Source organism: Leptonotus elevatus, chromosome 3 (assembly GCF_054856555.1).
Source record: "Leptonotus elevatus isolate MCC_2025b chromosome 3, RoL_Lele_1.0, whole genome shotgun sequence".
Lineage (NCBI taxonomy): Eukaryota > Metazoa > Chordata > Actinopteri > Syngnathiformes > Syngnathidae > Leptonotus > Leptonotus elevatus.
In genome coordinates, this window is record NC_141241.1 from 14,174,970 (window position 1) to 14,192,455 (window position 17,486).

At 41.4% G+C, this 17,486-nt stretch overlaps 2 protein-coding genes and 1 long non-coding RNA gene across 3 annotated transcripts in view; 2 read left to right on the plus strand and 1 right to left on the minus strand.

Annotated features, from left to right (window-relative positions):
• prrg4 (proline rich Gla (G-carboxyglutamic acid) 4 (transmembrane)) lies at positions 1 to 5,158 on the plus strand. The gene is made up of 6 exons (XM_086070424.1): positions 1 to 445; positions 1,262 to 1,425; positions 1,494 to 1,521; positions 2,082 to 2,223; positions 2,956 to 3,144; positions 3,227 to 5,158. The coding sequence occupies exons 1-6, from the start codon at positions 340 to 342 to the stop codon at positions 3,252 to 3,254; spliced, it is 657 nt and encodes a 218-aa protein (XP_085926550.1). The 5' UTR covers positions 1 to 339; the 3' UTR covers positions 3,255 to 5,158.
• The window catches only part of LOC147177042 (uncharacterized), a 14,680-nt gene continuing 1,201 nt past the window's right edge, over positions 4,008 to 17,486 (minus strand). Inside the window, exon 3 of the long non-coding RNA XR_015094294.1 lies at positions 4,008 to 5,850. This is a non-coding gene — a long non-coding RNA (uncharacterized LOC147177042). The remainder of the gene's footprint in view (positions 5,851 to 17,486) is intronic.
• On the plus strand, positions 5,578 to 15,636 carry qser1 (glutamine and serine rich 1). Its single transcript, XM_086070419.1, has 13 exons — positions 5,578 to 5,846; positions 7,109 to 7,212; positions 8,352 to 8,477; positions 8,580 to 11,762; positions 12,386 to 12,690; positions 12,825 to 12,941; positions 13,118 to 13,251; positions 13,346 to 13,521; positions 13,606 to 13,743; positions 13,826 to 13,923; positions 14,262 to 14,408; positions 14,503 to 14,598; positions 14,674 to 15,636. Exons 1-13 carry the CDS (start codon positions 5,737 to 5,739, stop codon positions 14,812 to 14,814), a joined length of 4,875 nt encoding a protein of 1,624 aa, XP_085926545.1. The 5' UTR covers positions 5,578 to 5,736; the 3' UTR covers positions 14,815 to 15,636.

A 17,486-nucleotide genomic window follows, 5' to 3' on the forward strand; every position in this document is an offset into this window, starting at 1 on the left:
CGCAGGTAGTTCAAGGAAGAGTTTTGACTTGAGCGTAAACAAGATTCCTTTTAACCCAACTCGAAGGGACGGGCGTCCTCTAGGAAAGACGTCCATAACAAATTGCCCGTCTTTATTTTTGGGGTAATCGACTAAAACGGTCAAGAAAACTGTTCGTGACGTTTCCTGAGTCTTATCAGTACAGACACGTACCCTTTTTGTTTCGATAATATGTGTCGACGTTGACTCCCGGTGATAAAAACGGCTGTTGTCGGCTAGGGTGGAAGAGGACAAAGTGGACTTATGTGGCTGAAACTTCCATTTAGGGCCCTTTGATGTCGTGTTTGTATTCGCGCGACCATGTTGCTTCATCTTGACCTCCTCCTCGTCCTCCTCTTTTTCACCTGTGTAGATTTGGCCTGCGTCAGCAGGTTGCGCTCTATCGAGGATGACTCGCAAGAAGCAGGTAAATCATTTGCCTCCTTATACAAGCTCATATCTGACATTTAGTATAATTCATCTGGAGCAGGAATGGACAACTTATATGGAGGGGGCCACAATGTGTATTTATTATTATTATTATTATTATTTTTTTTAAATCAGTGCTACTGGGGGGGGGGCACATAGGAACAAGCATTTCCTAACCAGATGTATGACAAAACATTTGAATAGACATAATATCTACATACATGCACAATAGTGTTCATAATGTGTTTCTCAATGCGTGTTGTAATAAGTTTGGTAAACAAAAATATTCTCTAAATAAAAATGCTGACATATTTTTTTTACAAAAATGCAGATGTTTGGCTATCCAATGTAGTATAGGAAACATGATTCTATTTTTCTTAATCACATTTTTATTTAAATTTTTTTTTTTTTAGTTTTTTAATAAATCAAGGGAGCCCTCAATCCCTGACCTGGAATAAAGAAGGAAGAGAAAACTGTTTGACTAAGTTTGGTGACCCTTCTTCATTACAGTACTGTACTGGACACTTAGCCCCTCCATAGGCTTAATCAGTACAGCAGGGTTATTAGTTGTTCTTCGCAGATGATAAAGACTATATGCCTGTGAGCTAATTGTTAGCCTGCATGCCTTTGGTATTTCCCATCGCATGCTACCGGAGACTGTGTGGTTGTTTCAAATGCACAACGTGCAATTGTTTTTGTTTGTTTGTTTGTTAAGTTTGAGCGTATTTGTGCGTCAATTTAAATGCAGCGTGTGAATATTTTTGCCACCTCTGCCTAGACTTTAAATGTGATTGCAATCTGTTTGGACTGTCAGTGTTTGTGGACGAAGGAGAGGCAAATTCGTTCCTGGGTCGTCGTCTGCTGTTCAACCGATTCGACTTTGAGATTTTTGTCCCTGGAAACTTGGAAAGGGAGTGTAAAGAAGAGGACTGCAATTATGAAGAAGCAAGGGAGGTCTTCGAAGACGTCCAGGCTACAGTTAAGTCACACAATATGTCATATCATGTGTTAAGATGGGAGGATTTACACAGATTTGTGTTTTGCAGAATGAATTTTGGAAGCAATACACTGCAGGTAAGGATGATCATTTCGCTATTGTGGTATTAAATCGTGCTCATGAAATTGTACACAACATTACAATAAATACTGCAATATGAATAATAGATCCAAAGGCAGTAATTATAGGCCAAATACATATTTAAACAGCTTTGATTAAAGATAATATCGCTCAATTTATTTTATTTTATTTATTTTTTACAATTATTTACTTTAATTTGCTGATTTCAGCAGGATACAATATAAAATACAACCACAGTAATAAACACATTTAACTGAAAATTAGGATCTTTGTAAAGCCAAAATTGAGTTACGGTGTTGTTTACAATCGCACTTGAAGAATGTACAGCTCTCTTCAAACCTGTCTATCCACCTGAGCATATATTGTTTAAAAGGGAAATGCTCATTAGCCTCGTCTTCCGGAGCGTTTGTTTTCGCATGAGAGATCATTTAATATCACGCCCATATATGTATATTTTGTTGATTCAGACAAAAAGTCCACATCGGCACAACAGTGTGATGATGAAAAAGAAGTGTCACACGATGATGCTCACGTTGTTGCTTATGATGATCCACAGAGAAGGCCAAGGGACCCTCAAGAGTGGACATTACTTCCCTCCTAGTGGCGTTGGTTGCTGTCGGAGTCATCTTTGTTCTCGTGGGCCTACTCAGCTGGTATTTTTGTCCAGGCAAATGTAAGGATGACTTCGGCCAAGCCAGGTGAGCGAGATAGGGGCTAACACCAGCTAATAATATTGATTTAGTAAAATCCCTTCCAGTGGTAATTGAACTTTTAAGTTCAATGCATTTAATCTTTAAGAATTGTTGGTTTAACTCATTCACTGCCATCAGCTATAGACGTCAAAAATTCATTTGAACTATTTCTATTAGTTTAACTTTATTTATTTTTTTGGTAAAGAAAAGATTATTAAAATTGAGGGGCGTCAGGCGATTAAAATTTGTAATTGTAATTAATCGCATGACTTCACTAGTTAACTCACGATTCATAACAAATTGTATATCTGTTCTAATACAATAAAACAATTATTATTATTATTATTACATACTCTTGTCAAATTGTTAAACTAATAGAAATAGTTCAAATAAAATTTTGACGTCTATAGCCGTCAATGGCAGTGAATGAGTTAAAATATAATTATTTAGGTACAACATTTAATAAATTCCATGTGCAATACTCTTTAATTGAACCGGTATTTACAGATACACACAACACGGCTGATGATATTTCATGAGATCACAAGGCAAAGATGCAAGAGCGCAAAATGAGAAACGGCTAAAAATTGAGATTGAGATTATGTGCACTGTCAAAATCAGGCAATCCTCTTTATGAATACCCCAATGTCATCTTTTTGCACCACCCAAAAAAATTATATAACTTAAATACACCACACCTGATGGAGATTATGCAAATGTCTACTCTCCACCGCACAGCTCAGTTCGGGTTCGTCCCAGGAGGAGCAATGCCCCCCTCATCATGCGTCGGCTGGAGGAAGTGTCTTTACAGCCTGTGCCGCCGCCCCCGTTGCCTATGGATGAAGTCGAGCCCCTGGGACTGCCCTCTTACGAGCAGGCCATCGCAAAAAGCGGACAACATGATGCCCCACCTCCTCCCTATCCAGGGTAACTGGAAACCACTTAAGTGAACTGTATCATAGAATATAGTCACATTATTTACAGATTCAATATTCTCTTCTGTTGCTAGTTCACGACCTGGAAGTATTCGTCGGTAGAGTCTTCAGGAGCTTCACATCTACTCTTAGGATCACAAGAGGCCTTCGCCCCCTGTTTATCAAGGGGATTGAGCTGCCCTATCACGCTCATGCGTTTTTATTTAATTCACTTTTAATTTTAACTTTCTAAAGTATAGACCTAAAAGGTATTGTACAGGTACAGCAGCATGTGTTCTGCTTTTTTTGCACTAAAATCCAAACCTATATTCAAGAGTAGATAAAATTACAACAGTGGTACCTTGATTTAGGAGTGGCCCAACCCCCCCCCCCCCCCCAATTTCAAGCAAAAATGTGCGATACGAGCACTGGCACGTACAGTACAAAAATATTCTTCCAAAAGAGACTACAAATGGTCTATTGCTTATCCTCTGATGGCCAAGCCACATACACCAAAGGGAGCTCAAGGGCTGGAACAGATTAATTCAATTTCCATTCATTTCATTGGGGAAGATCATTTGGGATAAGAGTGTTTGAAGTAACGCGTGTGTTCACAGAATAAATTCAATCCGTAAATCAAGGCACCACAGAAGTAATTTTTTTAACCTCTTTTATTGAGCAGCAAAGTAGGATTGAGCACTTCCTGTCTCTTGCGGCAGTTGTTTTAAAAATATATATTATTTTTATGCAATTGTGGGGATGGTTTTGCGACTGTAATTATTGCATAAATATCTGTAAAGGTGAGTGCCAGACTGAGAATGAACTTCTGCAATGTGAAATCACTTAAATGTTTTCTTTATGGGGAGGAAAGGGTCAACATAAGGTATTTACATAAGCCAGAAATATATTTGACATGACATGAAATGAAAAATAAATAAATAAATAGCAAAACAGACTTTAATGGCTGTGCCAAACCCAGATGAAAATAGTCATGCAAAAAATACTGTATACACGAACGCATCGAGTTAGTTGAAGCATACTGTGCATACTTAAAGTAGCACTAAGGATCTTTTCAACCGTAATAAAATATTTTCATAAAGCTTCTAATGAAACATTGACGGAAAACTAGTTGAATGGTACCTTTGCCATGGCCTTAGGGGGTCTGTATCATTTTTACTGGCACTAAGCAACTTTGAGGAGGATGGAACACTGCCACACACAAAAAACCTACAAATGTGCCGACTGCTTTATGGCATATGTTAAAAGCTACCCCGGATGAAAGAACAGTCAAGGATCAACATTGGCCCGAATTTCACTCGCTGGAGTGAGCTACAAAACGACGCAATGCGCTTGTCCTCATAGGAAATGTGGTCTTCCTTCAGACATAGCAATACCGCTTTTGTCCATATGGTGTCGCCATAATCAATGTAAACTGAAAGTTCCTTTGTGTTGCTTTAAAATCTAGATGTTCTAAATGTTTTTTTTTAAAATATACAATTCTTATTAAATAATGGCACTTAACACACTGTAAAATGAATTTATATAAAAATCAACATCAAGAGGATACATTCAATTTTAAGTGAAAAGTTTGAAACAACAATGACATCTGTGTAGATGGTTTTACAAATGCTGATTTCTTTTGTGATCATTTCCATGCCCTTATATCAACAGACTCAATAAAAAATAAGAAAAAATAAAAACTGAGCCACATAATCATCTCTTACGTCACATGGCTTTTAGTTTGATCTTTTGTGTACTTTATAACTTAGCAAATGGTTTGTTTCATAACAGCCCTCTGGCGAAAGGAGAGGCTTGATGGTGCAAATATATTAACTATTAGGCAGTTTCCCCCAACCTTTAATAAGCCAAGGCACATTTAAATGATTTTTATGATGGCGACTGGTGGATTGTATTGTTGATTGTTCAGCTTTGTCATTATGATACTGGCATGTTGATAAGTTAAAAACAATTGGGGCCCAATTAAAAATTGCAAAGATGGCTAAAAAATGTTTTTATACATTTAAGATGAGGCATTGAACCGCATGAATTTCATTATTATTAATTTTTTTTTAAAGACAAAAATTGGGTGTTTTAAGACTAGTTTACTATTTCAAGGTTATCTTGATTCAGATGACCTCCACTATATCTTATATGTATTTGTTTTTTTAAATTTAATTTTCAATATATTATACTAACCAGCACACTGGACAGTGGACACCACACAGTGAAATTGATACAGTATGAACAACACTAGAGTAAAATTATTTGAGTGTACACAAAGTAATTATGTGACTGGAATCGACCAAATTACTTCCAGTAGTGCGTACAATCACTGCAATGCATCTTGGGAAGTTCATTATTAAAGTGTATGAAAGCATGTTGTATTTATTGACACTGCGATGAACACAGGCTAACAAGTTACCAAGGGGGTGTGGGGGGGGAAGACACACTTTTTTCATCCGGGGAATAGCTCGACCTCACGGGGGGTAAGTTAGCGAGCCGTGCGCCGCTCTGACCGGACTGCAGTAGTCGGCCGCACCGCAGCTGTTGCGATGTGTTCCCGCCGCTCCACGAAGCTCCGCCGGGGAAGAGAGCCGTTCACCGGATGATGGACAGGAACTACCCGAGCTCCAGCTTTGCGGACGCCCTGGCTCCGGCAGCACAGCCAGCAGATTCTTGGGCCTATGACCGCGGCTCGGCTACCATCAAGCCGAGGTAACTGATGGATGAGAGAGGAGGGGAGGGTGGGTCACCTTACGAAGGAAATGTCGGTGATGGAGGGCCTAGTTGCGGTCTTAAGGGAGTACAATTTGCATTGACAGATGCCTTGGCGAAATACATGCACGTTTAAATAATTAAAAGATTGTGCTCCAAGTTTTGGCTAACTTGTGAGCGGCTTTCCCATTGGTTATTAATGCGTTCTACCTTGCTAGTTTTAGCTAGCACTGCGTCTACTCTCCGTGCTTGCCGGCAGTTTTTGGTCATCTTAAAAAAAATGTTTTTGTTTATATATACATATGTTGTTCTAGTTCGTTTCTATAGCATTTGTGTTAATACGTATTTTTTCTCGACTCACAAATCAGCAACGTATCCATACAGTCAAAACAACAAGCGCATTCAATTAGCTTCAGCCCTCAAAGTAGCGATTGTGCGATGTGCTTCAAATGGGATGACATTTACATATGCATTTAAAATACTCATGTTCGTCGCGAGTTACTTGTAACGTAAATACTGAAGCACAGTGGAGGAGCGAGCTCCATGCTAAAGTTAGCAAACTTATTGCAACTTCGTCACCAGTAATAGGAACCATACTTGGTGACTTAAGTGTTGGTGGGTGTTGTAAATAACTCAATTCTCCAGTGACACATACGTGATTTGGCTCTATGCATTTTAAAAAGCGGGTAAAGGCATAATCATGTATTAAATGAATCCAAATAGAGCTGCAACAGATCTTGTCTGACAGACTCATTGTCAATTAACTTGATGCTGCAATTGATAAAGTGATTAAAGCCTGAGTAAGACAAAGTTATCCTCATCAGCAGGGCGCACGCACATTGTTGGCTGTTGTATCTGATTAGATTATATGCAAGGAAAGGTCAACTGAGATGGATGCTTTTCAGCAATCTAAAGTTTACCATTGTGCAAGATGGAGCTATTGCAAGTAACTTAAAAAAAAAGAGTAAGATATAGATATGCTTGTATTATACTTACAGTGTTGAATTTAGACAAGACAACTGTTACAGACATGATTAGGTGCTGTTAAATGATGTCATCAAACTAAAATGCCAATACAGTAGTACTAGAAGGCTTGTTGCCATGCATAACGTGGCAATTCTGATGAAAATGTTTCTACAATTTGATCATGTAGCGTACAGGACAACTCTGATCATTTGCAGTATGCTTCTTAATGCATAGTTATTACTGTGTGGGGTAAAACCAGATGTCATTTAGATGTGTTTTTGTGCATTCCGTTCCAGTTATGGTGCAGCACAGCTTGATGCGGGGCTCCTTCAGCGGCAGAGCTACACTTCAACACAACAACTCCCCACCTACACTACAGCGCATCTTGCTGCTGCCACAGGTGAGTTGTGAAGCACTTCTTATGTGCTAGAAGGACATATTCTTAATATTAGATCAAGGCACACCTGGGAAAACTATGACCCACACACAGCCTCTGACCAGCCATCCCAGTGAGCGTGAAGTCAAAATAAAACGTTATATGTGCTTTTATTTTAGAAGTTGTGATTTTATGTAAACACCAGTACAAGTGAGCTAGCTTGCAAGTGCTACGACTGTGTCTGAAGTGATGCCAACTTATAGCAAAGTTTTTGCTATATTTTTCGACTTTCCTGAAACTATTTTTCCCAAAAAGAGACTAGCAAAAATAACAACAGTGGTTCTAATGCTAGCAAAATTCCTATTTTCTGCACCTTGGTTGGAGGGAAGAGGGCCAAGAAGATTTAGCCTGATAATTCTGTACGCTGGGAGTCCTGACTAGCAATAGCTATTATAAGTTGGTGGTTGGTGTACAAAAAATAACGTTATAATTTTTTAAATTGTAAAGATGCCATTTTAATGGACGCTTATAATTTTATTTTAAGTGTGTATATCCCAACTATAAAAAATACATATCTACACATACACATGTAGAATTATTATTATTATTTTTTAATATATTAAAACAAGACAATATGCGTTTTCTTAATACATTAAAAATTATACAAAGTTGATGTTAGCATGTTGGCCTGGCCCTCGGCCTTGTTCCAGTTTCTCATTTGGCCACTTTGCAAAATTAATTGCCCACACCTGGATTAAAAAACACAAGGGAACCAATCAGGTAGCACGCAGTCCTTTCCAGGGCGCTAGTCAATTTGTTAACATTTAGACATTAACGATGATGGAATTTGACACAATTATTTCCTTCCAGGGTCAAATGGTTGTCATGATTAAACCTTTATTAATTTAACTTAGCAGCTAATGTTTTAATTGACATTTCATACATTTACAAGTGTTAGGTTAAGTTATCCACTGTATAAAAACTCAACTAAAACTACCGATTACCGAGTGTGTCTGCGATGAGTCTCACAAGATTTCATCTAGTCTTGCATGACATCATGCAACATAACAGTTTGACCTTTTAAATTTTGTGCACATTTTTCAAGATTATTTATTTTTATTCTGAGTGACTAATTTCTTTCGTTGTTCTCTGTTTACTTGCAGGAGCACTTGACACAAACATTAATACTTCAGATACTTCAATCATGAGCTTCCTTTCATCCATGGAGTCAAGAAGTCCTGGTAGTGCCTCGCTAGTTCCTCCTTTTAGACCACCATCATGGGCCGCAGGTGAAAACGCATTGTCCCTTCTTAAATTGATTTTGTCATCCGTAGTAAACTACAAGAGAAATTTAAATTACTGCCTTCACACTGCTGTTATTATCCATGCAGGTACCAACTCCGCCACCACAGAGCTATATTTGACTGGTGCTTTGCCTGCTAGTGCCACGTTTCCTTCTCCAGCTGCTTTGTCAAGCTATCAACACAGCGGTCCATATACTTCCAAGAGTTATTCCACCAACTCTTCCCTGGCTGTCCAGGATTCAGCCCTCAGCACTTCCACCAATGGTCTATTGTCTCATCACGACTCCCTCCTCCAACTCAAACCGAGCCAAACTGTGCTTCCAGCTGCCCTGGCCTTCAACCTGTCTGGACCCGTTTTAGGCTCAACTCTTCCAGTCCAATCCTCCACATACCGCTCAGCTCAGGAGTCAGCCCCCCACCTCCTCCAACCACAGTTTAGCCTTCTGCCGTCAGCTCTTCCTGCCCCTCATAGTGCCTCACAATCTTACGGGGCCACTGTTTTCTCTGGCTCTGTCGAGAGAGCACTTCAGCGAGAATGTAGCGTGATCAAACACCACCAAAGGCCTTCGACTAGCAACTCTGCCTCAGAGCAAGTACCCAATTCTGAGGAGTCCTTACAGGGGTACTACAGCTCCGGTAGTGAGGGAGGCATGCCCTACCGACAAGACCAACACCGCGAGACTCCGGAATCCTGCAGTCCTTCCACAGAAAAGGATTCATCTCATAGGGTCAATGGTGCTCTTCAGCACAAAGTGGACTCAGTCACTCAAAGCTATTCATGCACCACAGTGCCGACAACTAAAGAGTATTCCTCCAAATTAGCTTCTGCGGGCCATGAGGAGAGTCACAGACTTTCTCAGAACCTAGCATCTCAACCCACTGAAAGTTATTCCAACCCTGGGCAAAAGCAGAACTCTGTAATTGCCAACCAATTATCCAGCCTTATGTCCAGCAGTCTGTCCCAGTCCTATATCACGACACATACGCAGTCACAGCCCTCTCATTCTTCATCAGGCAACTTGTCATCCCTTTATAAGACACTACCTTCCCTGTCCAGTCTGTCTGGCAGTGGGGCATCTTCGAGTCAGGCTCTTGTGTACTCTTCTAGTCCAATGCTGAGCCAAGAACAGTATGGTGTCCAGGGTTTGTGTCAGGGGGCTCTCTCAGAGAGCTATCCCTCATCTCACTCTCAGACTGACCCAAATGTGACTTATTCGTCAGAGTCACAGGAGCGGGCTTCAGTGACTCAATCCCAGCGCTATGCCACAGCACAATCCATGAACTCCTCTTACCAACCCACCTGTGGACAGAATCTGCCCACTTCTGTACAAGACTACACCCTGATGCAAGGCTCTGTCCCCATTTCCCAGCAGGCAACAGTGCAGACAAAAGGAATTTATGAGACCGTGTCTGCTACCTACCCGCAAGCTTTGAATAACAATATCAGCTCATCGTTAAAGGACATAAAGCCAACATATTGCAAAGCGACATTTGAAGAACTTCCTATCCAGGAGCTACAAGCTCTCCAACAGGCATCCATGGAGGGCTCGGTTGCAAACGGCACCACGGCAGCTCAAAACAATGTCATCTATATTGTATCAAAAATGGATGACGTCCACAAAACGCAAAGTGTCATCAGAGACACGTCGCATTCTGATGAGCATCTTACACACCTCAATGCAGCGCAAATTCACAGTCAACAGCATAACCACCTTAGTGGAATTAATGGACAGGAAAATGCCAATATAAAAACAACCAACTCCAGTATTATATCGTCACATGAACTTCTTAGTCCCGAACCACTTAAACAGCATCCCATCATCAAATCATCCGAGGCGCAACAAAACCACCAGGATCACACCCACTTTATCTCTGTCCCAAGTGCTCAGGTTCTCTTGGAGCCGAACCAGATGATTTTTCTTCAGCAGCCCCTCGTGCACAATGCCCACATGTCTTCAAAGGTCGTATCAGTGCAAGGCCTTCAATCAGGCCAGGGCTTGGGCCCGCTTAATATCCAGTATCTTCAGATGGATCGGGAGCTACTGTGTCCCAATGTAACTGAAAGCCAAAGTCAGCGGGCTGCAGTCGTGTCTGAGCAGAGCTCAGGATGCTCGGACGCTTCTAAAGACCACTACAGCCAGTCAGCTGTTCACCAGTCTAATGATGCTAAGAACCACTTTGCCCTGAACTCTCTTTGTTTCTCGGACTCCATGTTACTTGCCGACGACAGAAATATTTTATCAAACGTTGACGATATCCTGGCTGCGACGGTGGCTGCTTGTGGCGTCACACCACAAGACTTTGCCAAATGTGCGTCCTCCGCAGAAGCTCAAATGGCATTGATGGCAAGTCCTGTTGATGCCAAGAATCCCTTTCAGACGTTGGATATAACGCAAATGTCACCCAGTTTCTCAACAGCTCAACAGACGATCCTCACAGACACTAACTCTCGCTCCTTGGCTATGACACTAAACCGTGCACAGATTTCTACAGACCGACAAGGAAAGTCCATTCACCACAGCAACAATTCTGATCTCAATATAAAAGTGGATAAAGACGACGCTGAAAACAACTATCACTCAGCAGGGCAGGTTTATGACCCCTCAGGTTTCCACCGCAGTGTTAGTAATGTAAAGTGTATCAAAACTGAGAACGAGCTCATGGAATGCGTACCGGACTTCCCCAAAAAAGAAGTCGACTCCAAGGCTTTGACAATGCCAGAAGCTTCTGGAGAGGATAATGTACCACCTAAACCAGCAAAGCGCACTGGGCAGGCAAAGCGGCCTAACTCCAAGGGTGGCGACGCCAGCCCATCTGCTTCACAAAGTGTGTATGACGGTTGTCCGCAACAAGAGAGGATCCGGCAGAAGATTCTGGAAGTGGAAGCCAAACAGCCAGAGGTGAAAACTGGTTTCATTGGCTCTTTCTTGGACTTCATCAAATCTGGCCCCAAACAGCAGTACTCATCAAGTCCTTCAAGAACTGCAGGCCGCTCCAAAAAGTCTGCTCCCTTGGCCAAACCACCACCACCACCATGTGTTTTGCCCTCCAAAATGCAGACTCTATCGGGCTCTCTGATTTCCCAGCAAAGTCATGTAGCGAGCTCTCAGCAGAAACGTCTGGATGAAGACCTGCAGAAGAACTTGGAGACGCTGCCGTCGTTCAGCTCCGATGAAGAGGAGCACACGGGAAGAAACCAGGCACTGAGGAACAGCATCAGCTCCGTGCTCTCTGCTCTTGACGACCCTTCAGAACGGAAAGTCCAGCCAGGTACAGTAGCACTATATTGCATCTGAATGGAACCATCAGTATTGGGTAAACCTGGACTCTAAAACGGAAGCCATTATAGTTTCTATAAAGTCCGTTGTGGGCCATACCAAATAAATAATTGACAAAATATCAAACAAACACGTTAATGGTATTTATTATGAGCATTCGTGGGTTAAATATTTTGGGGATTTTTTTTTTTTATAACTTTGATTTGTTTTTAAAAATTTTGGATCAAATGTTCATACAGGCCTCAGGTTCCCCGCACCTAACCTAGACTACACAGTAAATTCTGTAGAGTAAATTTGACTCTGTTTAGAGAGGGACCAAAAAGACAGTTTTAAAGGAGGCTAATATTTATAGTGTGAAATAAAGAATTGAGACAAAAAAGTAAAAGCCACTCAAAGGTTGAGGAACAAACTCTCAACCTTCAGCTTAGGAGACCTCGAGTGACTTTTATTTTATGTTTTCCAATTCTTTATTTTACTATCTTCCAAGTTTCTTCTGAAACTGGGTCTACTTGGTCCCACTCTAAATAGAGTCAAATTTACTAGACAGAATTGACTGTGTAAAGATGGACATTTGAATGATGAAAGCAACAATTCAACATCACAATCTCCCTGCAGATAACCACGTCTCCGGTATGGTGCCGAAACCAGCCCCAGTTCCCACTGTGCCACTCAGCCTCACAGACGCCCGCTTGGCACTAATACCCACCGCTGCTCAAAAGCCAACCGCAGTCACCGCAGTAACCGCATCTGCGATCAAGCAGGAGCCTGACGCAACGGCGCCTGGCCAGCTCGCCGTTCAGTTACTAAGTGTGGCAATTGAGGGACTGACTGACGAGGAGCTGTCGGACAGCGGAGGGGAAGGAATGTACCGGGAAAGAGACGAGTTTGTTGTGAGGAATGAGGACATTGAGACCTTGAAGGTATACAAATAATTGCAAATGATTCAACGTTCGAGAAAGTAAATCTGAATGCAACATAAGTGAATGCCCCAATTCAAAAAAGTATTTTACGTCTCTCAGTATTTCAATTCATATGTATTGTGTGACGTTACCAGGGGACAATGCGCGCAGGAAGTGAGCCTCCTGCCATCTGGAAAGTCCAGAAGGCTTTGCTGCAGAAATTTGTGCCCGAGTTAAGAGACGGAAAGCGCGTCTTCTCTGCCACTAACAGCGTGAGTAAGCGTGCATTACTCAAATAAGTGTCAGCGAAAGTAAACGCCATCTGTCATTGTCCAAACACGTCTTGACCCACCAAAGCTGAAATGCACATTTTAAATCTGAAATTTTGTGTATTATTGTGTCTTTGTAGGTTGTATCTAATTCAACATGTTTTGTTTTCTACGTGTAGTATCTTGGATACTTTGGCGATGCTAAAACTATGTACCAAAGGGTCTATGTGAAGTTTCTGGACACAGTTAACAAAAGGGAATATGTCCGCGTGTGCAGTCAGAAGCCACGCTGCAAGCCCATGACCTCACTAAGGTGTGTTAACACTTGTGGGCTTAAGAGGGGGGGAGCATAGTTGCCGACCCGTTTCAGGCACATCCGTGACGTCGTCCTTTGGTCTGCTTCACAGGGGTTTTCATGTGAAGACTCTGCTGGGCTTGACAGCCAGCCCTTTCCTGTCCTCTCCAAGCCAAAAGCCCCGTCCCAAACCCCACAAGCCAAGGGCCGAACCCCCGCCCAAGAAGAGGAGAAAATGGAAGGAGGCGTTATCAGCCGCTGCCTCGGGATCATCCGCCGAAGAAGATGGTAAAGAAGCGATTTCAGATCGGGAGGTCGGATCAGGATTGCGGTCTCAAATTTCTTCTCGCTTCCTCGTCCTATTTCCCCTAGAGTTAACCCCCCCTGTGCCTTTTGCGCTGCGACTTCTCAACACACGAACTATGAAGGAGACTTTCAGGAGCTTTGTGGAGCTGCTCGTCAGCGTTGCCCTCGACCAAGATGTGATGACGGAACTTGAGAGAACCAATGGTAAACTGCCAAAGGACGTTTCTCAGCAAATCAATAGCTTGTCTCTGGATCTCTCATTTTGCCTGTCCTGTCACGGCCACAGATGAGCTGCTGCTGCCACATATGAGAAGGATGGAGGGTTTGATCAGTGATAACAGAAGACGCTTGCTTCACAAATTGCACATTGAGCAAGTCCTCAAGGTGGGTTTCGTTCCATTGATGCCGTTTCGTGATGCAGTGAAGCGGTAACACCTAAAACAGAGCATACGACTAGCGCATATTTTCCTCTCTGCTCTGTGGGAACGACTATTACTGGAAATTAGTTGGGGACCTTCTCTGCCTCTTCCCCCTGTTGTTAATTATGCTGCATCTCTTACACAAGACCTCTCTGCTGCCAGGCATTTTTTGGGCATCACACTGAAGGCATATAAGTCTAAATTTAATTTGCGTGTATAGTAAAAAAATTAAAAAAAACTATTAAAAAAAGGAGCAACTGCAATTTAGCAGAACACTGATGTGATTATTTCTTCTATCTACAGACGGCACTGGACAGATTCCCAGAGATTTCAGTGGTGACGGAGCTGCCAAACGAGGGGCAAACGCCTGCCTTCAAAGTGCGACTTGGTGGCATGGCCTACAACAAGAAGACCATGAAGCCTGACAAGATGCCTCACAAAGAGCCTCAAGTAGGAGACTTAACATTCCTTTTGTCGTTTGTTTGTTTGTCCAGCAGAGGGTGCAATTGCACATGATTTATTACACGTCTCTTCACTTGTGCAGGAGTACACAGTGGACCAACAGAAAAGCCAGTGGTTCTCTCTGTATCACTCTCTACAGCACTACAAGTACCACACGTACCTCATGTGTAAGGATGAGGTGAGACAGATGTTACTTCAGTAGAACTTTGCTTTATGGAGGCTACTCCTCATCATCGCGGTCTTTGCTCTCCAGATCGCCACCCAGCGGGCGCAGGGGGGGGAGCTGGGGCAGGAGGAAACTGTGCAGAAGTGCCTGCGGAATGGAGCTTGGCTGGAGGGGCTCTTCGACCGTTTTGGGGAGCTGATAAATCAAGTGCAGCAGGCCTGCCGATGAACAGCCGAAGATTCCAAAAAACACTTTATGTCTTGTCCCCGAAACGACACAAGGATCTTTGCAATATGGTGCCAATGAGGCCAAGATGAGGTCTTAATAAGTAGACTAATGGAAACTAATCTTCGCCTCTTCTGTCTCAGCGGAAAGCATGAAGAGAGGACAAGGGCTTTTGTTTTGGAACGTTTTCTTCTATAAGCTCCTCCCAGTCTGTGTTTGTTACCACAGACCCTTTTTTAATGGTCGCTATTATAGATCTATAGTTTCTATTTTTTTAGCCAGATTAATATTGATGCTAGATTGCGGTAGAAATTAGAGAGCCGGCAAATCTAACAAGCCTTTATCAATTGTTTCGATAAGTAGGTTGAAATGCAGAGAAGCTTATTGATTGTAATAAAAATATATATATTTAACCTTAGCTATATACAGTTTGTAAAACATCCCCCTTTTTTTTTTTAATAGTGTGTCAACTCATAAGTTTATTCATGATATATATATATATAGTGTAAATTTTGTACAAAAAATAAGTGGTGGGAGTATTGCTAACAAAATACTGTATCTACGGTTTCAGTTCAACATTTTGCTTTTAAGAGTCATTTTTATGAATATTGTTTTCCTGAGGGTAAACTGCAGCTGTCTTTATACTCCTTTGAATAGCTCACATTTTAATGATGAATAGATTTATATTTTCACAGAAGTAAATATTCAGTACCAACTTTTTCATTGTTTTCCAACAACTTGGCAATTTTTGAGGTCACTTTTATGCAATCAAATATTCTTGGTCTTCTCAAGATGTTGATTGTAAATAAAATACCACATGTATTACTTTGCTTTCTCTTTTTTTTCTGTGTGGAAGTTGTTGCCATGTCAGCATCATTTTAGGTTTAAAAAAAAAAGTATTTCAGGTTATTCAAGTATTTACATATGCAGAGGTGGACATCAAGAACATCTCAGAATAACCCTAATTGACATGCCCAAATTACTTTCCTCATTTAGTATAATAAAGAGACCTAACAGATTCCCATTTGAGCAAGCACTTGGGCAACAGTGGGAAAGAACTAACTACAAACATTGAGCTGTAACATTGCAAGGACGGCCATCTGCCTAAATGCGTTTGAGAGCAATGCATACAGTGCAACTGCAATATCGTGCAGTACGAGTAATATTTACTATGAATTAATCTAGCAATAGCTAGAAACACATTTGAAACAATGCATTGTTGCAGATAGAATCACTTGAGTGTCACCACAAAAATGACAGGTATGAAGCACCTTTCTTGATTAGCACATCAGAGCTGAACATTTATGCAGTTGCTGTTTCGGCCGCGTGGCTGCGTACAGCTGGCTTCAGAACATTTGCATTTGTGAACCAAATGTTAACTTGTCCAACGTGATGCTGCCCTTCAGTGTTCTCATGATCAAAATATTCGCTCTCTGTTGAATAAAACATGACTATCATAGTACAGCCATAACGCAAAACGATTGTCAGCCCTTTGAGAAACAAACGCGTCTCTGTGCCGATGTGAGGCAAGCCTCTGTCCTTTGAGGGGGGGGGGGGGGGGGGGGGCGGATAGCAGCCAACCAGTCCGCTACTGGTCAAACTGGTTGAGACACATGCTGGACTTGGGCCGTCTACACAAATTGTAATGAGCTGCATTGTTCCCATAGTAGGAGAAGAAAGGGCTGGGGGATCCTCAAAGAGTCTGACTATGTGAAAAGGGCCATGTGGGGAAAGACGTCACTAAGCTTAGTTACAGTTTGTTCCACTGACATGTTCATTGCGTTTTAAAGGTCGCATTCAGGAGTTCTAACATGCATTTAGGCCGCCAAATTCGCCTCCTGTCTGCAAAGGATCGGAACCGACGACCCCCCCCCCTTCCCTCCTGCAACTATATTAATTTTCCATTATATAGTATGAACATATATGTATGCCTATTATTTTTGTGTGTCGTCATTTCTGTAGTGCAGTGGTTCTCAAATTGGGTTCCATCTTCCATGAGCCAAAATAATCAGCAATACTGGATATTTGTTGTATCATTAAAAAAAAAAAAAAACATACATGCATGCAAACAAATAACAAACCAAATATTCTTTCTATGCTTAGCTTTGGGCTAATCAATAACTTTGATACGGCTGTGTAATGTTATATTTTATAATCAATTGAAATTACTTTCATCCATGTTTGACTCTATTATCATACTAAGATGTTAAAAATTATTTACTTTTTTTTTACATTTTAGGCTTTCCCTTTTTAATTTGGTATTGTAACATTAGGACTTTTGAACCACAAAAATAGGCAACCTATTTATTTCCTGTAGCATTTACCAGGATACGTTTGTTGGTTTAATTTTATTTCATTGGAATTAAGATTAAGAGGAAGAAAAATAAGATGTGCTTCAGCTACTATGTGGTGTGCTAAATTGTATTTTACTGTAATTATAAATGGCATTTATTATCATTATTTAATTCATACTACACTGATTGGCTGAGAGTCTTGTGGTTTAAAGGATAACAAATCCCCCCAAAAAGGTCAAGGCTTCCCGTTTGCAGGCAAAGAAATAAGAGACCATTAACGATTATGTATTATTCATATTAACCAGTCTGCCTTCTTTCTTGTGTTTGTATAAAACTATTTTCCCTTCAGCTTTTTGGCAGGTTTACAAAACCCAGGTAGGT